At 42.5% G+C, this 20,397-nt stretch overlaps 1 protein-coding gene across 1 annotated transcript; it reads left to right on the forward strand.

The window, feature by feature from the left end:
- Window positions 1-154: 154 nt before the first annotated feature.
- On the forward strand, window positions 155-19,724 carry LOC135879829 (V-type proton ATPase subunit S1-like protein). The gene is made up of 7 exons (XM_065405865.1): window positions 155-249; window positions 9,757-9,797; window positions 10,683-10,744; window positions 12,529-12,761; window positions 15,967-16,017; window positions 17,835-18,078; window positions 19,422-19,724. Exons 1-7 carry the CDS (start codon window positions 155-157, stop codon window positions 19,722-19,724), a joined length of 1,029 nt encoding a protein of 342 aa, XP_065261937.1.
- Window positions 19,725-20,397: the final 673 nt, after the last annotated feature.

The following is a 20,397-nucleotide window of genomic DNA, read 5'->3' on the forward strand; positions in this document are numbered from 1 at the left end:
TTATGTTTACATAGTACATGCCAACTGATGCAGTAGCAAATGTTGCTTCCTATTGGCTGGAGGTGCTATCCATCACATGATCTGTGAGAATACAAGCTCTGATCTCTTTGCAAAAACAGATGTGCTTGGTCAGGAGAGGCAGATTCCTTTCTCAATGGAAAAAAACATTGCTTTTAGCTTTTTACTTCTCTTTTTATGTGTAGGATTTTCAGTCTCTGTGGATCAAATGTTTGTAAGAATGGATGGAAGGTCAGTAATTTGATACATTTCAACAAACTACTTTGGTGAAGCTGAATGCATGTTTTAAATGTTGTAGTTTTGTAATTTTACTTTGTGTCTTATTCAAATAGATTTGATCAAAGTTCAGCATGGCAGCAGAGGATTAGAATATTTTTAGTTTTAAAACATCTAGGACTCATGCAGAAATGAACCTTTTCAACTCTAAGATATGAAATGTTACTGTATCTCTTTCAAATTATTTTATACATAAGTCTACAGTGGTCTAAAAAGGCATATGCCCTAGTGATCTCTTTCTCATACTTGATTACATTGTAACGCTTTTCTCACTTTTTCATTCCCAACCAGTTGTTAAAACAGAACTATAAATAAAATAGCAGCAGAGGTGCCAAGAAACAAAGGTTCTAAAATATTCCATTTCTGTAACGTGAATATTATTGAAATCTAGGTTCAACATTGCAAGAAATATTAAACTGACAAAATTGTTCCTAATCCTAAGTATTTTTATTTGCCATTGTCTTTGAATGCATTCTATTTTTTATATAGTATAAATAAAGGGCACAGAAAATGACAAGAAAGAGAGAGTGCTTTCTAAAGCCAAGCATTATAAAAGTGAAAATAGCCAAATTTAATTATTTGCATCATGTCTCACAGTCACTAATAACGTGCAGATCAAATATGCTGATGATCACAGCTGGCAATAAAATCTGAATATTTTGGGCAACAGGGACATGTGGTGATTTGCTTAAGCTTGTATTAAGAGATCTGTGAGTCAGTTATAAATATTACAATATGTTTTCATTGAAATAGTTTATTTTCTGTTCTCATCTGGCAATTTCTAAATCAGTTAGTGCCTCCTAGCAGTTTCACTTTTCTTTGATCAGTAAGATGTTCTAACAGAATGGAACTAATTGAGTTTTCACACACACTTTATAAGAAAGATTAATGCATTAAGGCCCAATCCTGTTCCCACTGAAGTTAATGTAAGTTTTGTCTTTGACTGAAGTAGAATCATACCCTTCACGTGTTAAGTCACCAAGAGTAATACTGAACTCAGTTTCTTTTTTAAAAAAAACAAAGCTCTACAGTTTTGTTACTTCTTAGGTTCTGGTCTTAGAGACCTTATTCAGGCATAATCCATTAAAGTCAGTGGGAGTTTCGCCTAAGTTGGAACTGCAGAATCAAGTCCTTTAATTGTGAAATTTCAATTAAAATATAAAATTATTTAAATGTGGGTCTCTGAAAGGTATGTTTCCTCCTGTGAAATTACTATAAAAATAATACAGTATAATTTGAAAGGCATGATTGCTTCCCTCTGTAAAGCTAACTATCTTTGTAGGGATTTGTTTGTTAATGATAAGAAATAAAAAAAAACCTCTAATAAAATATTTTTCATTGGAGGATTCCATTAAAGAAACCTACATTTTGGGCCTGATTCTGATCTCACTTACACCGATTTCACACCAGTGTAAGTGAATTCACTTCAGTTAAGTTACTTGTGGTTGGCGTAACTAAGGTACGTCTACACTGCAAACAAAGGTGTGATTGTAGCGTGAGTAGGCCAAGGAGCCTTGGTACATACTTGGGTTGAAGTTCATCTTCACTACTATTTTTACCCATTCTAGCTGGATTAAAGCTGGGAAAGGTATGTCTACCACTCTACAATCACATCTTCTGGTGTATTTGTACCCTAAGATTAGAATCAGGTACGTAGCTATATGGTCCACTAGCAAACTGTTTTTTTCTTTTATGCATTATGTTTGATTTACCTGTGGCTCAAATGTTATTTTCTAGTAAAATATTGTGTAAATAATTGAAACTAGTGCACTAGGTGAGCAATAGTCAGACAGTTTGAAGTTGGATAACATTAGTGGGCTGCACTGCTTTTTTTATATGTTTTTAAGGAGTAATGAAGATATTACAGGAGTCTATTTTATTTTGAACATTGTGTTATCTGATATAATCTGCACTTCAAAGTGATAGTATTCAGTAATAATACTATAGATTGTATTTTGTGTTATTAATGTAGTTCCCTTTAACTGCCTTATCTGCTGAAATGAAAACTACACCTGGCAAACTCTTCCTCACTTGATCATTCCTAACTCCCCCTGCAATCAATAAGCTTGCATGTGTGAATAAGGGCCACTCACATAAAGGTTTTCAGAAGTAGGCCCTATACTTTTACATGAGCTTTTTCAGATGGAAAAAAGATTTCATTACCTTATAGACTGATAATGTCATCTGATAAGTAGGAATTTGCACTTCTTTATACATATAATCTTATTTAGTTGGGTTTTACATAGTGATTAGTCATTCCAGTGCTTTGTATTAGGGCTAAGCCAATTTCAATTGGGCTCCTGACAAACTTAGAATGGTAATTTCAGCATGCAATACAGACACAGACATATACCATGGACATGGAGCAGTTATTTTCAGATTTGCAATTCTAAAGAAAGGCCAATGCTTTTAACACATTATACTGAAGTTGAAGTTTTTAGTTTAAAAGAGGTGGAAAAGTGACCATAAATTTGGGAGTTATTTCATTATATTTTTAAAAATTGCTTCAAATGTGTTGCAGGTCTAGTCACTCTTTGTTGAGTGTGTTATAGTTTAATTTCTAGCTCATGTGATCCTTTTAGCCAATAGTAGAGGTCTAGCAGTAATAGTCTCGGCTAGTTTCTCTCGTCATATTCACATTTACAATGTTATTACTCAGAATGTTGTTATGCATAAGTCTAGGGTGAGCCCTGAGAATGATTAAAGGCATTTTCATTTGTGTTTTCACACCGTCTTCCCATGATATTTCTGACCTACAGTTTTGCCAGCAAGTTTAAAAAGCAGCAGAAGAGCCATGAAATGTGCTCCAAATGGTCCATCATGGCCAAAATCCTCCACACATTGAGATCTACCCATCAATATTATGAGGATAGCCTTGCTCCAGCAGATCTCCTTCGAGTTCCCCAACTTGTCCTTTGAATTTGAATGCTGCCGATCTGATGGTGGTAGGGTTTTGGAGAGCCACACATTCCCCGCTCAGAGACAGCATTCAGATAGTGCCCATCCCAAGCTGAGCGCCTTTACAAAATATTCATTTACAATAACCAGTAGAACTGCTTATATCCCTTTACATTTACAGTCAGAGAAAATCCTACCATAAACTTAATCCTGCTATAAACCAATCAACAACCCCTCCCAACCTGATTCCTCCCTGCTCCCTCCTCAGATGTCTATAAAAAAAGATGAGCTTTGGAAGGTTAACAAACTGGGCTCTCGGAGACCACCGGGAACCCCTACCAGCAGCTCCCTTTCTTTTACATTGAGGTGGCTCCAAATCTGCCTCTTCCATTGATTAGAAGCACAGTAGTGCAGCATGAGGAGAGATCTGAGGTAACTCAAGTCCAAACCATTCAGGACTTAGCAAGGCAAAAACAGCACTTTGAACTCTACCTAGAAGCCACAGGCAGCCGGTGCAGTCCACAAGCGCAGATACATTCTCTCAATGTGAAACTGTGCGGAATAATCTTTTAAAACTAGTTTCTGCTTCTGAGTGATCTCTCCAGCCTATGAATGTCAGCCTTGTCCAGATTGAGTCTCACACCAGCTAGCCTGCATCCAAATCCCAATCTGCTGCAGACACAGGGTTGTTCTGTTCTAGTGGATGTGATATAATGGAGATACCCAGCTGGGTATCATCAATGTATTGCAAACACTGTAGACCAGGGGTCTCAAACTCAAATGACCATGAGGGCCACATGAGGACTAGTGCATTGGCCCGAGGGCCACATCACTGACACCCCCCCCTCGCTGTCCCTGCCCCGTCTCTTCTCCACCTCCTCCTCCAAGCGATTTTAATAAAATATATACACTCATTAAAGCCCCCCCCCACTTCACTGGGCTGCACCAACACTCCACCCCTGCTCTGCCTCTTCCAGGGGTGTCAGGTTTGTAGAGATTTTGGTGGTGCCCAGAACCTGCCCCGCAAACTCCACCCCCACCTGCCTAAGGTTCTGGGAGGGAGTTTGGATGGGGGAGGGGGTCTGGGGTGCAGACTCTGGGAGGGAGTTTGGGTGCTGGGTGCAGGCTCCGGGCTGGAGCAGGGGGTGGGGGTGCAGGCTCTGGGATGGAGTTTGGGGATAGGAGGGGGTGCAGGGGTGAGGGCTGTGGGGCTGGGGATGAGGGGTTTGGGGCATTGGAGAGGCTCAGGACTAGGGCAGAAGGGCAGGGGAAGGGCAGTTACCTGGCCTTAGTGGAGAGGGGCACTAGGACCCTACGGCAGCAGGTGATGCTGGAAGCCGGCAGAGCGGAGGGGAGTCAGCATGAGCTGCAGGCTCCGGGCGGTGAGGGGGCAGCAAGTGAGGCCAGGGGACACTCGGGGGAGGTGTGTGGGGGCGGCAGGTGGGGCCGGGGGAGAGACCCCGGCCCCAAACATTGGGGAGCAGCGCCCGGGGAGCTTAGCTGCCACATTGGGGGGGGTGAGGGGAGTTTGGCGGCGACAGGAAGTAACGGGGGGGGGGCGCGCGGGGAGCTTGGCGGGCTGCAGGGAAGAGCTTGCGGGCCGTGTGTTTGAGATCCCTGCTGTAGACCATGTCTATTTACTAATTCTCCCAGAAGCCTCATCACGTACACTGAGCAAGAGGACAGACAGAGCAGAATCCTGTGGTGTCCTGTACGAGAGAGTCCGTGGGGTGGAGGAATAATTGCCCATAATTACCTTCTGTATAAGAAGTGGCAATGCCACTTCCAAGTGGTTCCACACCCTCCTGGCAGGGCCCTCACACATGCCAATGACACCTCATGATCAACTACATTAAAGGCAGCTGACAGATCTAATAAAATCAGCATAAACATGTGCTGGGAGGAGATCATCAACCAATGTCACCAATGCACTTTCTGTCCCATACACAGGCCTAAAACCAGACTGACCAGGGTCAAAGGAAACTGAAGACTGCAGGTATTGCCATAGCTTCTTAACTACTATCTTCTCAAGTATGTTTCTCAGAAAAAGAGAGAAATTTACATAGCACTTTCTTGCATGTAAGCAGTAATGAGCAGCAATAGATAATGAAGAAATCTCAGACTCCTAATTGCTATGGTGACTGGCACTCTATAAATGCCTAAGATGCACACACCTTAATACATACCGAAGGTCACTTCACTGACATGCCTGTCACGTTGTCACCTACCTCCCAAATGGAAACGGTCATGTGGCTGATGGTATTTGTCATAGTATGGTATTCAGCAGTGTCTCACATCACTCTCTCCAATGAATTCCTCACTGGGGTATGACTGTTTCATTGGCTGTGCACATTCATCTATTTTTGAGTGTCTTTCTGCTGAGAGAAGAATCTTGACGTGTCTGCATGAGCAGCTTTGGTACATTTTCGCATGAGACATATGGGTGTTAAATTGTACTTGTCACAAGCTTCCAACATGAAATCATGGGCCTTGAGGAGTTCAATTTCAGACTGTTCTGCTAGGGACATAACATATGCATGGCTCCACATGTGAGTATGCCCCTTATCCTGCCTGTTTTCTGACATGGGGTTGGTGTTGAATATTGTTAGTCTTCCTCAGAGATGTATTCATTTTTTACTTGTCACAGTCTTCATTTTAGCCCCATTTGAGATGGGAGACTTCTGGGGGAGTGGAGGGACAGATGATATTTTACTAGTCCATTAAAAAAAATGCTCCCACTATATGATGGAATGAATTGAATTTTGCAACCTTGCATTAAAGTGTTTAGTCTGAATAGAAACTGGGCCTAGAACTTTTAATTTTATGTTCAGTAAAATAACTATATGTTAAGTCATTTGCCTTTAAGTTTTTGGCATGCCTATTTTTGGGTTTTCTCCCCTCCCCTCATTTTTATATACATTACCATGAAAAATGTCAATAACCCTTGCATTGCTGTTGCTTGCTACAAGATACAATGTTCTGTGTTAGAATGCTAGAAAATAAAAATATGTCAAATCCTTAAGTCCATGTTCCGACTCCTTTATTGACTTGAGTGGGAGTTTTACCTTAGTAACCACTGACTAAAAAGAGAGGAAACAATCCGGGATTTGGCCCACCCCAGTCTTTTCTCATGACAAACCAACAATGTGTGAGATTTAGGGCTATTTTCTTTCATCACACCGAACTTTTAGAAAAGTTGGAGCCTGATATGTTAGACTGATAAATGCAGTAGGGCCAGACCATCACCAGCCTATGTGTAGGCTAATGTAAGAAATTCCCCCTATCCTTATGTAGCTCTGCAAGAGTCTCCCACAATAGCAGTCTCTGCACTCTGGAGAGTACAGCAAAACACTTGCTCCTGCTCCTCTGTGGACCAAGATGCCAAAAGAGGGGGAAGGGTGAGGTCATGCACAGTGCCCAGTACTTTCAAGGGATCTAACCAACCTTTGGTTAATTATAGGACAAGAATAATTTCACCACCTACTGAAATATGCTCACCTCTGCTGTGAAACATGGACATTGTTTAATAGCGCTCAACAACATTAACCTAGAGTGTAGAATAGCAAGTGAAGAATAATGGGCCAAATTGTGCTCTTTCTTGAAAGTGTGCAACCATACTGAAGTCAGTGGGATTGGACGTGTGACTAAGAGCAGAATTTGGCTCTCTACCTCGATATAACGCTGTCCTCGGGAGCCAAAAAATCTTACCGCATTATAGGTGAAACTGCGTTCTATTGAACTTGTTTTGATCCACCGGAGTGTGCAGCCCCGCCCCCTGGGAGCACTGCTTTACCGCGTTATATCCGAATTCACGTTATATCGAGGTAGCGGTGTATCTAGGGTGAATTTTAAGAAGGAGCATGGTACTTATCTACATTGAACTGGATTGGAATGTAGAACCTTTTAAGGTTCTCCCAGCCCTAATTAGAGTCTCAGCCTTGGAGCAGCAGAAGCTTAACTGGCTTTTCTACTTGGTTTATTACAGTTTCTGAGAAGAATGGCTGCTGTTTTGTTGCTGCCTCCTGCTGCAGCAGAGCGTAGTCTGCACAGTGGTTGGAGCAAAGCTGTTCACCAGTCCTTGTAGTTAGGGACAAAGCTGGAATACAGAATCCACTCTAGTTTGTTCAGTTTTGCTTTCTGGGTTTGAGGATTTTGGAAATGAATACAATGTTTTTATTCCGTGTTGCACAGAGTATGCCTGAAAATACACACACTCATTGGGGAGGAACAGGTATAAAGACAAAGCCTCCTTAACAAACATTAAGGATGAAAAATCCTGGCTCCACTGAGGTGCATAGTTAGGCACCCTAGAAGTTTTACTATCGGGAATGTAGCTGGATTCTCTGATCTGCCTGAGCTGGGCTTGGCACAAGAGCAGGAGGGGAGGTGCTGCAAAGGTGGCTTTAAGACACTTTTATGCTCCTCCAGACCTGGAGGTGGCCCTCAGCATAAGTTAGAATATATTGTTTTAGTTCAGGCCTTGCTGCCATTCGCCCCAAGTGATTGTTCTGGCAGTCAGGGAACGCCAGGGCATAGGGATATCCTAGACATGCCTCCTTTTCCTTGGGAACACCCCTGCTCTGGGTGGGGATAAGGGGTGACCTACAGTTGCTATGCCCAGGGAATCCCCCCTTATACAGGAGGAATCCTCAAAGGCTGGATCCACCAGCTGGCCAGCCATTGTGCAGCTAAGACACTGACCTACCATGCTTATTTTAATACCATTCAAGAAACTGGCCTGTAGAAATGTCTTATTCGTAACTGGCTTGCACGGTGGATTTAAATCTAATAAACATGAGGGGGAAAAAACCAACCCATGGATGCATGATCTCAGATGAAGTGGCTAAGGGGCAACTCTTTTGCTCTGCCCCTCCCGTGTCACATGTGGGTGAACTGAAGTGGTTTCACATCACAGGAAACCAGGAGGACAGGCTGTGGAGAGCCGGTGCGAGGGGATCATCACCCCCTGCATGCAGTGGGCCTCAGGCGAAATGGGCACATAGCCAGTGGATCAGCATCTAAGCAGATCGACCAATCAATCCACCACAGGGAGGCACAATTCCTGAGGAGTTCCACAGTCAACTTGTGGAACTCCTTACCTGAGGAGGTTGTGAAGGCTAGGACTATAACAGCGTTTAAAAGAGAACTAGATAAATTCATGGTGGTTAAGTCCATTAATGGCTATTAACCAGGATGGGTAAGGAATGGTGTCCCTAGCCTCGGTTTGTCAGAGGATGGAGATGGATGGCAGGAGAGAGATCACTTGATCATTGCCTGTTAGGTCCACTCCCGCTGGGGCACCTAGCATTGGCCACTGTCGGTAGACAGGATACTGGGCTAGATGGACCTTTGGTCTGACCCGGTACGGCCGTTCTTATGTTCTTATGAGGAGGCTAGCAGAGCACTGAGAGTGTAGGAGTGTCTACGCTTGTGTCCATGGGATTGGGAGGGATGTTTCCACTCCATACGCTATGAAGCAAACCTGCACAAAGCCTGTTTGCTTGGGCTTGTCCATTGTAAAAGATTTGATCCTACAGGCCAAATCATCAGCTGGTATAAATTGACACAGATCCACTGACCACAATAAAGCTGCACCAGTTGAAACCCACTCAGTCAGGAGCAGCGCCAGGGTCTTTGGCGCCCTAGGCGGGGGTCCTTCCGCGCTCCCGGTCTTTGGGGCACTTCAGCGGCGGGTCCTGGAGCGAGTGAAGGACCCACCGCAGAATTGCCGCCGAAGACCTGGAGTGCGGAAGGACCCCCCGCCACCGAATTGCTGCCCCCCCAAATCCTGGTGCCCTAGGTGACCGCCTAGGTCGCCTAAATGGAAGCGCCGGCCCTGCACTCAATGTCTGGGCCTAAATGTTGTAAGAGGCTAATCACAGGTTGTAAATTTCAGGACACTGACAATAGTTTTAGGCAGGCATTCACTCAATGTTTTCTTGAGCTTTTCTTAACAAGCACCTTGCCTATTGACTTCAGTGGGAATTGAGGATGTTTGGCACCTTGAATGATTGTTCCTTTGAACAGCCGTATATCTGGGGGATTATGTCTGCTCTTTCCTGAAGTAGGAAAAAGTATTTTAGGGTTTGTATATTTTCCTAAATGTGCTGATGCCGATCTTTACCTGCAGCTCAGGAGTGCACAGCGCTGGCTTTGTTCCCCCTTGCTCTTGGGCTGGCTGTGAACTGGTCAGTCCCCCACTGTAATTTGGAGGAATCTGAAGATTGGTCTAAATTAAAATAGCTGACAGTATCCCCTATGTGCCGATACAGAAAGCTAGGGTCATTGGGGAGGATGGGGGGGAACCCTAACCTTTCCCTTGGCCACAGCTTCTGTTCTGTCAGTAGGGATGGGATGGCTATTAGGAGCTTGCTCTACATCAAAAGAGCCTCCGATATTGGGATGACTGTCATTCCTGGGTACACTGGCTTTTGGCTGTTTTGCATGTGAATGCACAACTGTTGAACGAAACATTACAAAGTGGAACTCTCCTCAGCAAGCTTGGTTTAAATGTTAAATACACAATTGTACAATAAAGATTTTTCTCTGTCTCCTCTGTTTCAGTTCACATGCATTTTCATACCAAGAGCTGCCCCAAAGAAATGGTAAGTCTTTTAAATGAATCTGAATGCACTGATATTGTCTCGGTGAGCCGCAAAGTATGCCCTTGAATCCCACACACAATTTCCATCGAAGTCATTGAGAGCTCTGCCAAGGAATGAGAGTATTATACACCCTCCATAGTGCAATCCTCCTTAAATATTCCAAATTAAACAATTAGCCCTGTTAAAATAAAAACTGTATGGATTTCCCCAGAGCAATGGGTGTAAACTTGATAAAAACAAAATGAAATAAAATATTACATTTTTGGCATCAATTGAAAACATACAGGGCCAAATATTCAAAGGATGCTGCAATGGGAGTGTACACACAGACTAACATCATTGTGTTTTCCCCACAAAATCTTGCATTTGTGCAAATATATCAAGTAATTGCTTTCTCGCCTACAGTTCATGTGTATCTTTATACAACACCGGCATGAAAACCCCCATTTGGGCATGCAGGCTCGGGCAGGCTCCTTCTGTGCACCCTCCTTTGAAAATGTGGTCCAAAGCATGAAGAAACAAGGAACCCCTTTTAAATGGATGGAAGGTGGATGAATTTACAGCACCACGGGTTAAACCCTGAAGTTCTTTTCCACTGGCATTTTACCTGAATAAGGGCTGCAGGATTTGTCTCTAAAAGGAAGAAAAAAAAAAAAGATGTACCACAATGGTAAAATTTGCTAGAAAATTGCTTTGTGATGGGCAAAGATGAGCTCAGTGTATGAGTGTTTTTTGCACCAAACTGAAATAGATTTCATAAATCAATAGAGCCCTCATAAAGGTGCATTGGCTGTAGGTCCATCTTTGCAAGAGAACATGCAGCATCATGCATCTTAAAGTATCAGTTGTTTTCCATTTATACTCATAAATCTCTTTCTTCTGTAGACCGACGTTATGAGGGTGGTGTGAAGCCAAAACGTAACTTAAAACAAGTAGCAATTACACAGGTATGGAGGTATCAGAAAACTGATTGTAAGTTCTTTCATGGCATAATTAATTGTATTTTAATTATTATTTTCATGAGATAACAATCAACCTTGTCTAATTATTGTGGTACAATACTGATTTCCCACACTCGAGTCAGATATTCCTCGTAATGACTTGATCCTGCTAGTTGCTGATTAGTTCCTGGCAGGTTCTGAGTCGACATCCATTGGAAGTTAATGAGAGTTCAGAGTATTGACACCTATCTAGAGGCACTGAGCAGGGGATGCAGGAATTTGCTTGTATGACTTGGTGCTGAATATCAAACTGAGGGGAAAACTGTTGGTTTATTAAATTCAATGGGCCTTTTGCCTGAGTAAGGACCATAGGACTTGTCCCAAAGATACACGCCTATGAAAATAAGGTTTACATGTCAGGAATCCTGCAAATGTTGCAATTTAACCTAAGTGAGCTAATGGGTAACTGTTCTGCATTATAACAGGGAAGATGGACAGGTTTATCTTTTCCTCGAGATAATGTCATAATAATATAGTAATCAATTATATTTGTTGGTGATTGTTTTGTAAGTTTTCTCCTGGTCTTCTGCAAACATCTACTTGTTTTAAATCACAACACTCAAGCGGTCTTGTTGTGCCATGTGTCAGACCAAGTAGCATGGGAGTCTTTTAGGAGCTGCTAGGAGAGTTGGTATGCTAAACTTACTAGTCAAGACAAGACTTTGTTGCTTAACTGTAGCTATCGAGTCTGATAAAATGGTATGTGTGATTGGGACACACAATACTTGTCTCATATGAACAAGACCTAGTGGATAAATTCCATTCTCAGTTACACAGATGCAGCTCCATGGAAATTACAGCTATATTATCAGATATGGCAGGTCTGCACACTGGAAAAAATTCTCATTGTCTGTCTGAAATGTTGAGCAAAAACTAAGAGTTAGAGCTAAATACTGAAATCTTTACTTACTGACATTTTTATTTGTTTATAGGCATTTCCATGGGAGCTTTGCTTGACTGTGAAAGTTGACCATGAGGGTTCAGTATCTTTCTAGTACCTGTAGTCAATGTCCTGACTTCGAGACAAAATGCAACACTCCCTATTTTAAACATATAAACTAATAATTTTACAAAGGAGCCTTAACTCTGACCCTGGTCCTATGTAGAAGTTATCTAAAAATTTGCATTTGTTTAAAAACAATATTGGGCCAAATTCTGCTCCAGTTACACACATGCGGCCTCATTTGCTTCCCTTGTTAAACTGGCTAATATTTGTACAGTACTTTCAGCATGTAGAGCCTGATCCTTGGCCCAAGCTAAATCCCTTTTGCAATGCTCCAGCAGAACAAAGGGGGCTTAAAACTGCTCTAAAGGTGCAGCTGGGAAGTCTCCTGTTGTAGGGGAATCCCCTTTCGGCGTACAACTGGTTATGCCAACTTTGCTACACGCCTTCATGTAGGGGGTATTCTGTGCTGGGTTGGAGATGGATAGGAGGGGCAGGGGTGGGAGTGTACTGTGCCTCAGTGCTCCTGGTCCAGTCCCTAGGAGGCTATTACAGTCAATGTGAGTTACATCAGCTCTCTGGCTATGCTTGTGTGTGCGTGGACCTCTGCCATCCCCAGGATTGGAGGAGATGGAAATGGTGGGTAGAACCATCTTTGTCTCCCCAGCTGAGTAGCACTGAGCATGAGCTCATTGCAGCTGAGGACTGGACCCATTGGGTTCATTCTGTTCGTTATGTGATGTGGAAAGTAGTTCCTGCAATAACAATCTTTTATGTGGTTTATTAGGTGGTCAGTTACAACTTGAGCAGAAAAGGACAATCAGAAAGAGACTCTTGGAGGACATTGCCACACAGCCCTGTGAATGTCACCGTTAATGGAAGTCCCTGCATTCTTTTCTGGGCAAGGAGGATAATGATTAAATTTAAAAATCATACACAGCTGGACTTGACAGAGAAGACATTTGGCGTTCATGCAACTGTGGATGTTGGAGATTCCAACTGCAGTGAAGACAGTGCAATGTAAGACTACATCCTACTCCATGGTGGTGTTAGGCACTGGCGGGGATGCTAGTTAATCCTTGGGGCAAAGCCTATTGTAATGCGGGATGGAGCTACAATGCTCCAGTGGCACAATGCCTCCTAAGAATTCCCCCTGTTACACTGGGGGAAAGACTCATATTCTTTAACCCTTTAAGGGGGTGGCTGGCATCCTCTTTCTTGTGTGGCGGGCCAGCTCTGCTTGTGGGGGTTGAGTCCTCAACCCCATATACTCTGCCCTCTCCCCATGCCCTTTTTGGAAAGTGGCTGGCCAGGGTGGGGAGCTGCCTTGAGTGCAGGGACTGTGATTCTCAGCAGCCTTTATACTGGCTGTGCAAGGGTGGTAGAGGGTGATTATGTAAGGTCTGGCCATAATTCAACCTTAATCTGTGACATTTACTCACATGGAGTAGTCCCTTAGTCCACACATAGTCCTATTGAAGTCTATCGGATTGCACCATTGTGTAAAATGCTATTCAGCATTAGGGTAGAAGAATCACGCCTTTAATAAGCAAAGGCAAGTAAAGCTGTATGTGGCTATATGATGCCACACAGCAGTAATATTACTACTTAGCTGCTATATAGCACTTTCCAGTTGTAGAGCTCAAAGCACTTTACAAAGAAGGTAAGAGTAATTGTCCCCATTTTACAAATGGGAACCTGAGGCACAGAGAGGTGACTTGCGGTCACCCAGCAGGCCAATGGCAAAACAAGGAATTTAATCCACACTTCCTGAGTGCCCTCACCACTGGGCCATGGTAGCTGAAATAATTCAGTTTTCAACAAGTGCCAAATTAATACAGCAAAATCCACGTATGCTATTGAGTAGAGGATGCATAACTGTGCTGAAAGCCAGTTGCTGTTCTAAATAATCAGAATCTGACTCATGAATGAGCTGTATTGTGGAGGGGAAAGGGAAATGAGGAAGAAATAATGTTAGTTTTCATAATAAAAGAAGTGATAAATTTCAAAACAATAAGCCTGTCTGCTAGTGCAGAGCTAGAAACCTCCTAATGTACGTGGAACATTTCAGTAAAGACCGTATCCCACTAGAAAACTGCACAAATGTGAAACGGTTTGAAAGGCAATGCACAGTTTTACAGTTGTACATAGTACTTCAAAAAAAATCAGTGATTTAAAATAATTCACGTGTTCAACATTTTCAAATGGAATCAAAATAGCTGGTCTCACTTTACAGTGACTAAGGAGATAAATACAAAACAAAATCCTGAAACTTTCTATCAATCGTAGGTACTTATATTGCTCCTCTTGCCTTAGTGCCTGGGTGCTTCACAGTTGTTAGTGTATTTATTCTCACAACAAACCTGGATTGTAAGGCCAGTTTAAAGTCATTTGTTGTTATAAAATAAAAATATTTGGGAAAATTTACTGGTCAACAAATAAAATAACAATAGGCTACTAGAATAGAGAGCCTTCTGCCTCAGATCTCATGGAAAAACCTGCTGGAAAGGGCCAGGAGATAAACTTTACAAGATTGTATCCTGTTAGTGTTGGCTATTGTCTAAATCAAGAAAAAAAATCACTTTATTCTAGCCAGCATTAGGAGATGTATGTCAAAGCGTTATGTAACCTTTCTGACCAAATCCTTGGAAACTCTGCTGGAGTCCTGCTATATACTAACAGAAAGCCTTTTTGGTCCATGTGCTTCTGTCAGTCTTTAAGTATTAACCCAATTCCCTGCATGTGGAAATCCATGCTGTGCAGAGAGGAAAATAGATAATCAGACTCCTGAATCAGGATTAGCCTCACAGGAATTGCCAAATAGAAACCTCAGGCCAGATCCTGAGATGCATTGTTTCCACTTGGTGCTGCTGAGGAGAGCAGGGGAAAGGGTGGAAGCTCCCTTTCTGCTCCTCTGATTTTGGGCCTAAGGGCTGCTCTAAATTTTGCAGGCTGCAGATAAGGCAGAGTTCTTTGTACTCCACCTCATCCCCTCCCATTCTAGCCAGGCTCTTATATCCCTACTTTGTTAAGAGAATCTTCTGATCTGCCTTTAGATCAGCACAAAGCAGCTGGACCTATAACCAAGGATTTGGCTTCTTATGTGTCTGGACTTACTATATGTGTAACACAAACACAGAGGTAGAGAGTCCTGTCCCAGGCACTGAATTTAATGTGAGGTTCGGCTGTGTGGTATAATCAGATCGGCACAATTTATGTCTGATTTTGGCATAATTTAAGCAAGTGAGGGTCTGAAATCCTCCTCCTTGCTCACTGGACCCAATTTCGGGATAGTGAGTTAAGTGAGCTTTGAAGAAATTAGTTCTGCACTTGAAACCCATCCAGTCTTGAGCCGGTATTAAATCGTCTGACTAATCATGCTTTTAATTTCCCTCCACCTTAAGTTCTAAAGTGACGTAAGTGTATGCATGATAATTCATTGTGTAACAATATCTAATCTTAGATATGAAAGTCAATTACACAGATGGTTTCTAAGATGCAAAATGGTATCATTAAATAAAAAAACTGTATGCCACAGAGTAATGAAATGATGGATCTGTTAGCTTGTGAGAAAGTAGAAAGATGGTACTTGGAGCAATATTTACATAATCATACTGATTTTAAGGCTCTATTTTAAAATTGACCTAACAATGCTTCTTACTGTGGTAAGCCACAGCTGTCCTCACTGACTGGGCAATAAGCTGGATCGAGCTCTGCTACAATCAACATCTTTAAACTGATTCAGTGATGTTGAATAAATGCAACACTTTGAACTCAGCTATCATATGGATTTCTAATGCTCTAGCAGGGTCTATAAGACAAAGAACGGGTTATATTATTGCATTAATGAAATACTTTTATCTGAGATACCAAGGTGATAGATGCCTTATAAATATATATAGATTTGTGAAGGAGCACATATATCTCATCTGACTATGCTTTAGGTACACTGATGTTGAAGTCAATGGGATTTAACTACACGCTTAAAGTTAAGTGCTTTCCTGGTGTGAAATCCAGACCCCTCTCAAGGCAACAGCAAAATCCTCATTGACTTCATTGGGACCAGGATTTCATCCCTGAAATCTTTTCATTGAGTGCAGTGGAATTTGAATAAAGCCTCAAAATACTGTCTCTTGTAATCATGTTTTGCTCTTTTGATGAATGTCAGTTTTTTTTCCCCTTTAGATTTGCATTTCAACTTGACATTGTTTTCTTTTTGATCTAGGCTTTCACTTAAGTTTGGTGACATGGACAACCTCAAGGGGCTTGTTATTAGGTAGGTTTACAAGATAAGGATAAAGACACTTATTAGATTATCAAACGATAATATCTACTGAATGACTTGCAATGCAAGTTGTCTGGGAAATTAACTGCGAGAAGGATTATGTATCAGCAAGGGTTGTGAGTCAGATTTGTTAATTATATAGTGAAGTATAAAGCAGACAATTATATTTAATGGAGTTTGCCTATTTAAATACATTTTCTTTTTGTTTTATTTTTTCCCCCCTATTTTTTTTTTTAGATGAGTGGCCTCACTGCTGCACCTCAGGCTCCCCTCATCTAGGTAGGCCTCCTGATGGTCCACTGCTTCTTGTGACTCAGCCCTCCAGCCAGGTCATCTACAGCCTCAACTCTTCCAGAGTATCAGTGTCCAGGGCTGAAAGTAACTTAAAGGACTTACCAGTACGCTGGAGTCCTGAACAGGGGGCGTGGCCTCAACCGGAAGAGGCATAGCCTCAACCGGAAGAGGCATGGCCTTTAAATACCCGGGCCCTTTAAATCAAGATTTAAAGGCACAGGGGCTCCGGCTGCGGCTGGGAGCCCTGGGGCCTTTAAATCACCCCCGGAGCTACCAGCTGCAGAGGCGACTGGGAGCTCCGGGGCGATTTTAAAGGGCCCGGGGCTCCAGCCGCCGCTACCGCAGCGGAGCTCCGGGCCCTTTAAATCACCGATGGAGCCCTGCTGCTGCTACCCCAGGGTTCCAGCAGCGGGGCTTGGGCAGCACTTTAAATGGTCCAGGGCTCCGGCTGCTGTGGGGAGCCCTGGGCCCTTTAAATCACTGCCCGAGCCCTGCCGCCGCTACACTGGGGCTCTGGCAGTGGGGCTTGGGCGGCGATTTAAAGGGCCCAGGGCTCCGGCCGCTACAGGGAGCCCCAGGCTCTTTAAATCGCCAGCCTGGGGAAGCTGGTCTGATCCGGCATGGTGTACTGGCTCTTGCCGGTACGCCGTACCGGACCGTATCAGCTTACTTTCACCTCAGTCAGTGTCCCCAAAATAGACAGTGTCCAGCAAATTCTACTCATCCATACAATGTCTCCAGCCCCTCCTGGGCTCCTCTTCAATCCTATTCTTCTTTCAGAGTAGCAGGTTTCTCCCCAGTTTACACAGCAGAACTCAAATACCCTCAAACAAAACCAAACACATTAACTTACTGCTGTCCACCCTGGGCTTGAGCTTTTCATCCAGCTGGCTTCTCCCCAGCTCCCTGTTCCTCTTCCAAACCACTAATCCATAGTGCTATCTCCCTGAAGCCTGGCCTCTATCTCAGAGCTCACCTACATGTGGTCTGGAAAACTATATTTACATGGGAGCACAAGCTAGTGGCAATATGATGTTTTCTAATTTACCCATTGCTTGGCTGAGTTAAGTTTTTTAACCAGTGGAATTTCTTCCATCTATTTTTACTTTGTTTTCCTCTGCCAGTTTGCCTCTTATCAGTCATCTACGTGGGCAGCATGTGATCTGTAACAGCAGGGAGGGAAGCAGAATGGATGATATTCTTCTAGTGCTGTTCCATAGTTAGGCAGTCAGAAGATGCTCAGGATTTTTGTGACTCCCTTGCTCAGCCTGGGACCAGTCCTGTGTGCCCAATGATCTTCTTCAGCTGCAGCAAGAAGGAATCAAAAATTATTTTCCAGACTCAGGTCTCCCATATAGCAGCAGAAAGAGCCAGATCCTTCTGTAGTGTAAATTGGCATAGATCTGTCGACTTCAATGAATCCTGTATGGCTGTTCTACATGCTGGATTCAACCGTATATGCCCTCACTTTTGCAACTTTACTAATTCTCTCTTTTTTTAAAAATTATTTTCAGATTTTTATTGACAAACAGTTATTACAAGCTGTCTGTTCAGAACTGGTTTAGTTTATACAGAATACAGCTGCTTTACAACCATTCTGTGCAAGCAACATTTAACGCAACCAGAATATATGCTCCAGCAAGTTATTCCTATCACTGTGAACATGTGAGCAGCTTGCAGAGGTATGATGCACTCCTGATGTCCAGCTCCGCAAACGATGTGTCCAGGCTCTGGGAAGTCACTTTTATCGATTTCCAGGTAATAAGATGAAGTTAAGCCAAGAAAATGTCACAGGTGTGCTGACTGGCACCTCTAGGCCTTGGTGCCAAGAAAACAATGACATACTATAAGCAGTTTATAGGATCTCCAGAGATGGATCAAGGAGTAGAAATTGAACAGAAAAGAAGATTTAAAGTCTTGTACTTAACTTCATGTTAAGGGAGATGAAGGGCTGCACCGGTTTGGTATCTAATTTCTTCTTAGGGATATACGTCAGCACAACACATAGGAGTGTCACCTTCTGCTCTACATCTCTGTACCTTTGTTGACAAATGATTCTTTGTGTATTTGGCAATTGGGCTTTTAAGACCAGCTTCAGTAGAGCCTTCATTGAGCACTGTCAGCAAGAGTCCAGTTGTCCTTGCATAGGGCCTGCAGCTCCAGCTGACCGTCAGTCAGCTGGGAAAGAAAGTTAAGTGTTCCATAGCCCAACATTCTGTGAATAGATCACACCTGGGTCCGTTTCTGAGGTCAGTCAAGGCGGATTTTTTACAACAGTCATTGACCTCATCTCCTTATCTTTAGGGGGGTTAGAGGCCAGAATTAGGGGAGATAGAGGCCAAGGCTAACAGCTCACCCAGGAATGGACCCTTCAGCTAGGGAGGAGCAAAATAAATAGAGGATGGGTAAGAGGAGGAAGATGAGGGTAGCTACAAAAGAGGGGAAAGTCTTTAAAACTCCAGAGCAATCTGAGACAGGCCGCCAATCCCATCCGTCTTCTCTATGCACGACTGCATAGCAGATTTACTTCATCTTAGAGTTAAAGTAACTCTCACTTGTTTGCAGCCATAGGTGAAATTTATAGTCTGTGGGCCAAATTCAGACCAGATGTGAATGCAAAACTGCTTATTTCTGTGGAGTTGCATCCACATACACAAGGACTGAATCTGGTCCCACAATCTAATTATTAGAGGTAGGCAACTGTCAGTGTTTTCTTGGACATTTTTTGGATACCTGTGTCCATGTTTGTATAATCAGAAACAGGGAAACTGTTTTGAAGGAGTCAATGTAAACCAGAGTGATCAAGCTTATAGTTAAATTTGACTTGGCTCTCAAAAGTGATCACCTAAGATTTTGTTTAAAATCAAACTGCAAATCCTTTGGGCCCCAAAGCCAAGGGGATTAGAATTATTGACTGTTTCTAAAACATTGACCTGAATAAACTGAGTGAATCAAATCCAACCAGTGCTGCTAGATACATTTTTTTGATATGCAAACATTGGCTTAAAAATTCTTACTTAGCAGGAGGAGCAAAATCATGAACTGTCCCCTAACCAAGAAAGTGAGGATTTTTAATATAAATCCTTTTACTCTCTTAACAGATTCAAGGCTTTAACATTGAAGGAGGACAGTTTGCTTATGCCAAAGATTGTGCATCCTTTTTTTCACCAGCAATTCTGATGGGCTTGATTATGTCACTGATTCTGCTTCTAGTCCTGGCCTATGCTCTCCATATGTTGATCCACCTGAAGTCTCTTGATAGGCATTATGAAAGCAAAGCCTCTCCTGCCTATTTTGCACAAATGAAAGACCGTGACATGGCAGATGAAAAAGAACCACTGAGAAGCAATGGAAATGAGTCCTATGAACTTAGAAGTCAACAGTTTTGTAAAGTCTATATTTAGAAGAGTGTGTCTCATTCAGGCTATTGGTATTTTCTTTCTGCTGTTCTATGCTGTTTAGTTGTACAGTAGCTAAAAGTGTTCACCAAATGATTTATTTGATCAAAGAAAAAATAAATATATCAGACTGCTTGTTTAGCCATTCTCTGGCTTATTGCTTGAGACCCAGTTAAAAGATGTCTTGGAAATCAAAACAATAGAAAAATCTCCCATGGGAGTGAGGAAATGAATGTGGTGAGAGTCTGCTCTCATATTACCAGAACAATTTGTTACAGCCACCTACAAACACTGAACAGAGGAATTGGTAACAGAACCTTAGGGTTAAATAAAGATTAATAATATTAAGATTAATAATATAATATATCTCCCAGCTCATCTCCTCAAAGGGTGAGACTTTTCCTTACACTGTATTTTGTATTGGTCTATTCAGTCTGTATTAAGTGTCCCTGGCAAAACAGCTTCCATCCTTTCCTTAGAAAGTATATGCAACAGCATAAATAGATTCCACCCCTTAGAAGTCTTTGCTGATTCTCATCTTAAGTTTTCCTTGTCATAATTTTATTCAGTTATTCCTAGTTTTATTCCCCTTGTGCCATCATAAAAATCCTTCTCCTCCTTGTTTATACTCTCCACTTACATAAAGACCATTTTAATATCATCCACCACCCCAGTGATA

This window comes from Emys orbicularis, chromosome 6, assembly GCF_028017835.1.
Source record: "Emys orbicularis isolate rEmyOrb1 chromosome 6, rEmyOrb1.hap1, whole genome shotgun sequence".
NCBI lineage: Eukaryota > Metazoa > Chordata > Testudines > Emydidae > Emys > Emys orbicularis.

Coding starts and splice junctions, on each gene's coding strand:
- LOC135879829 (XM_065405865.1), top strand. CDS start 155: ATGGAAAAAAACATTGCTTTTAGCTTTTTACTTCTCTTTTTATGTGTA. Junction 9,798..10,682: donor AGAGCTGCCCCAAAGAAATG/GTAAGTCTTTTA, acceptor TTTCTTCTGTAG/ACCGACGTTATGAGGGTGGT. Junction 12,762..15,966: donor TGCAGTGAAGACAGTGCAAT/GTAAGACTACAT, acceptor TTTTTGATCTAG/GCTTTCACTTAAGTTTGGTG.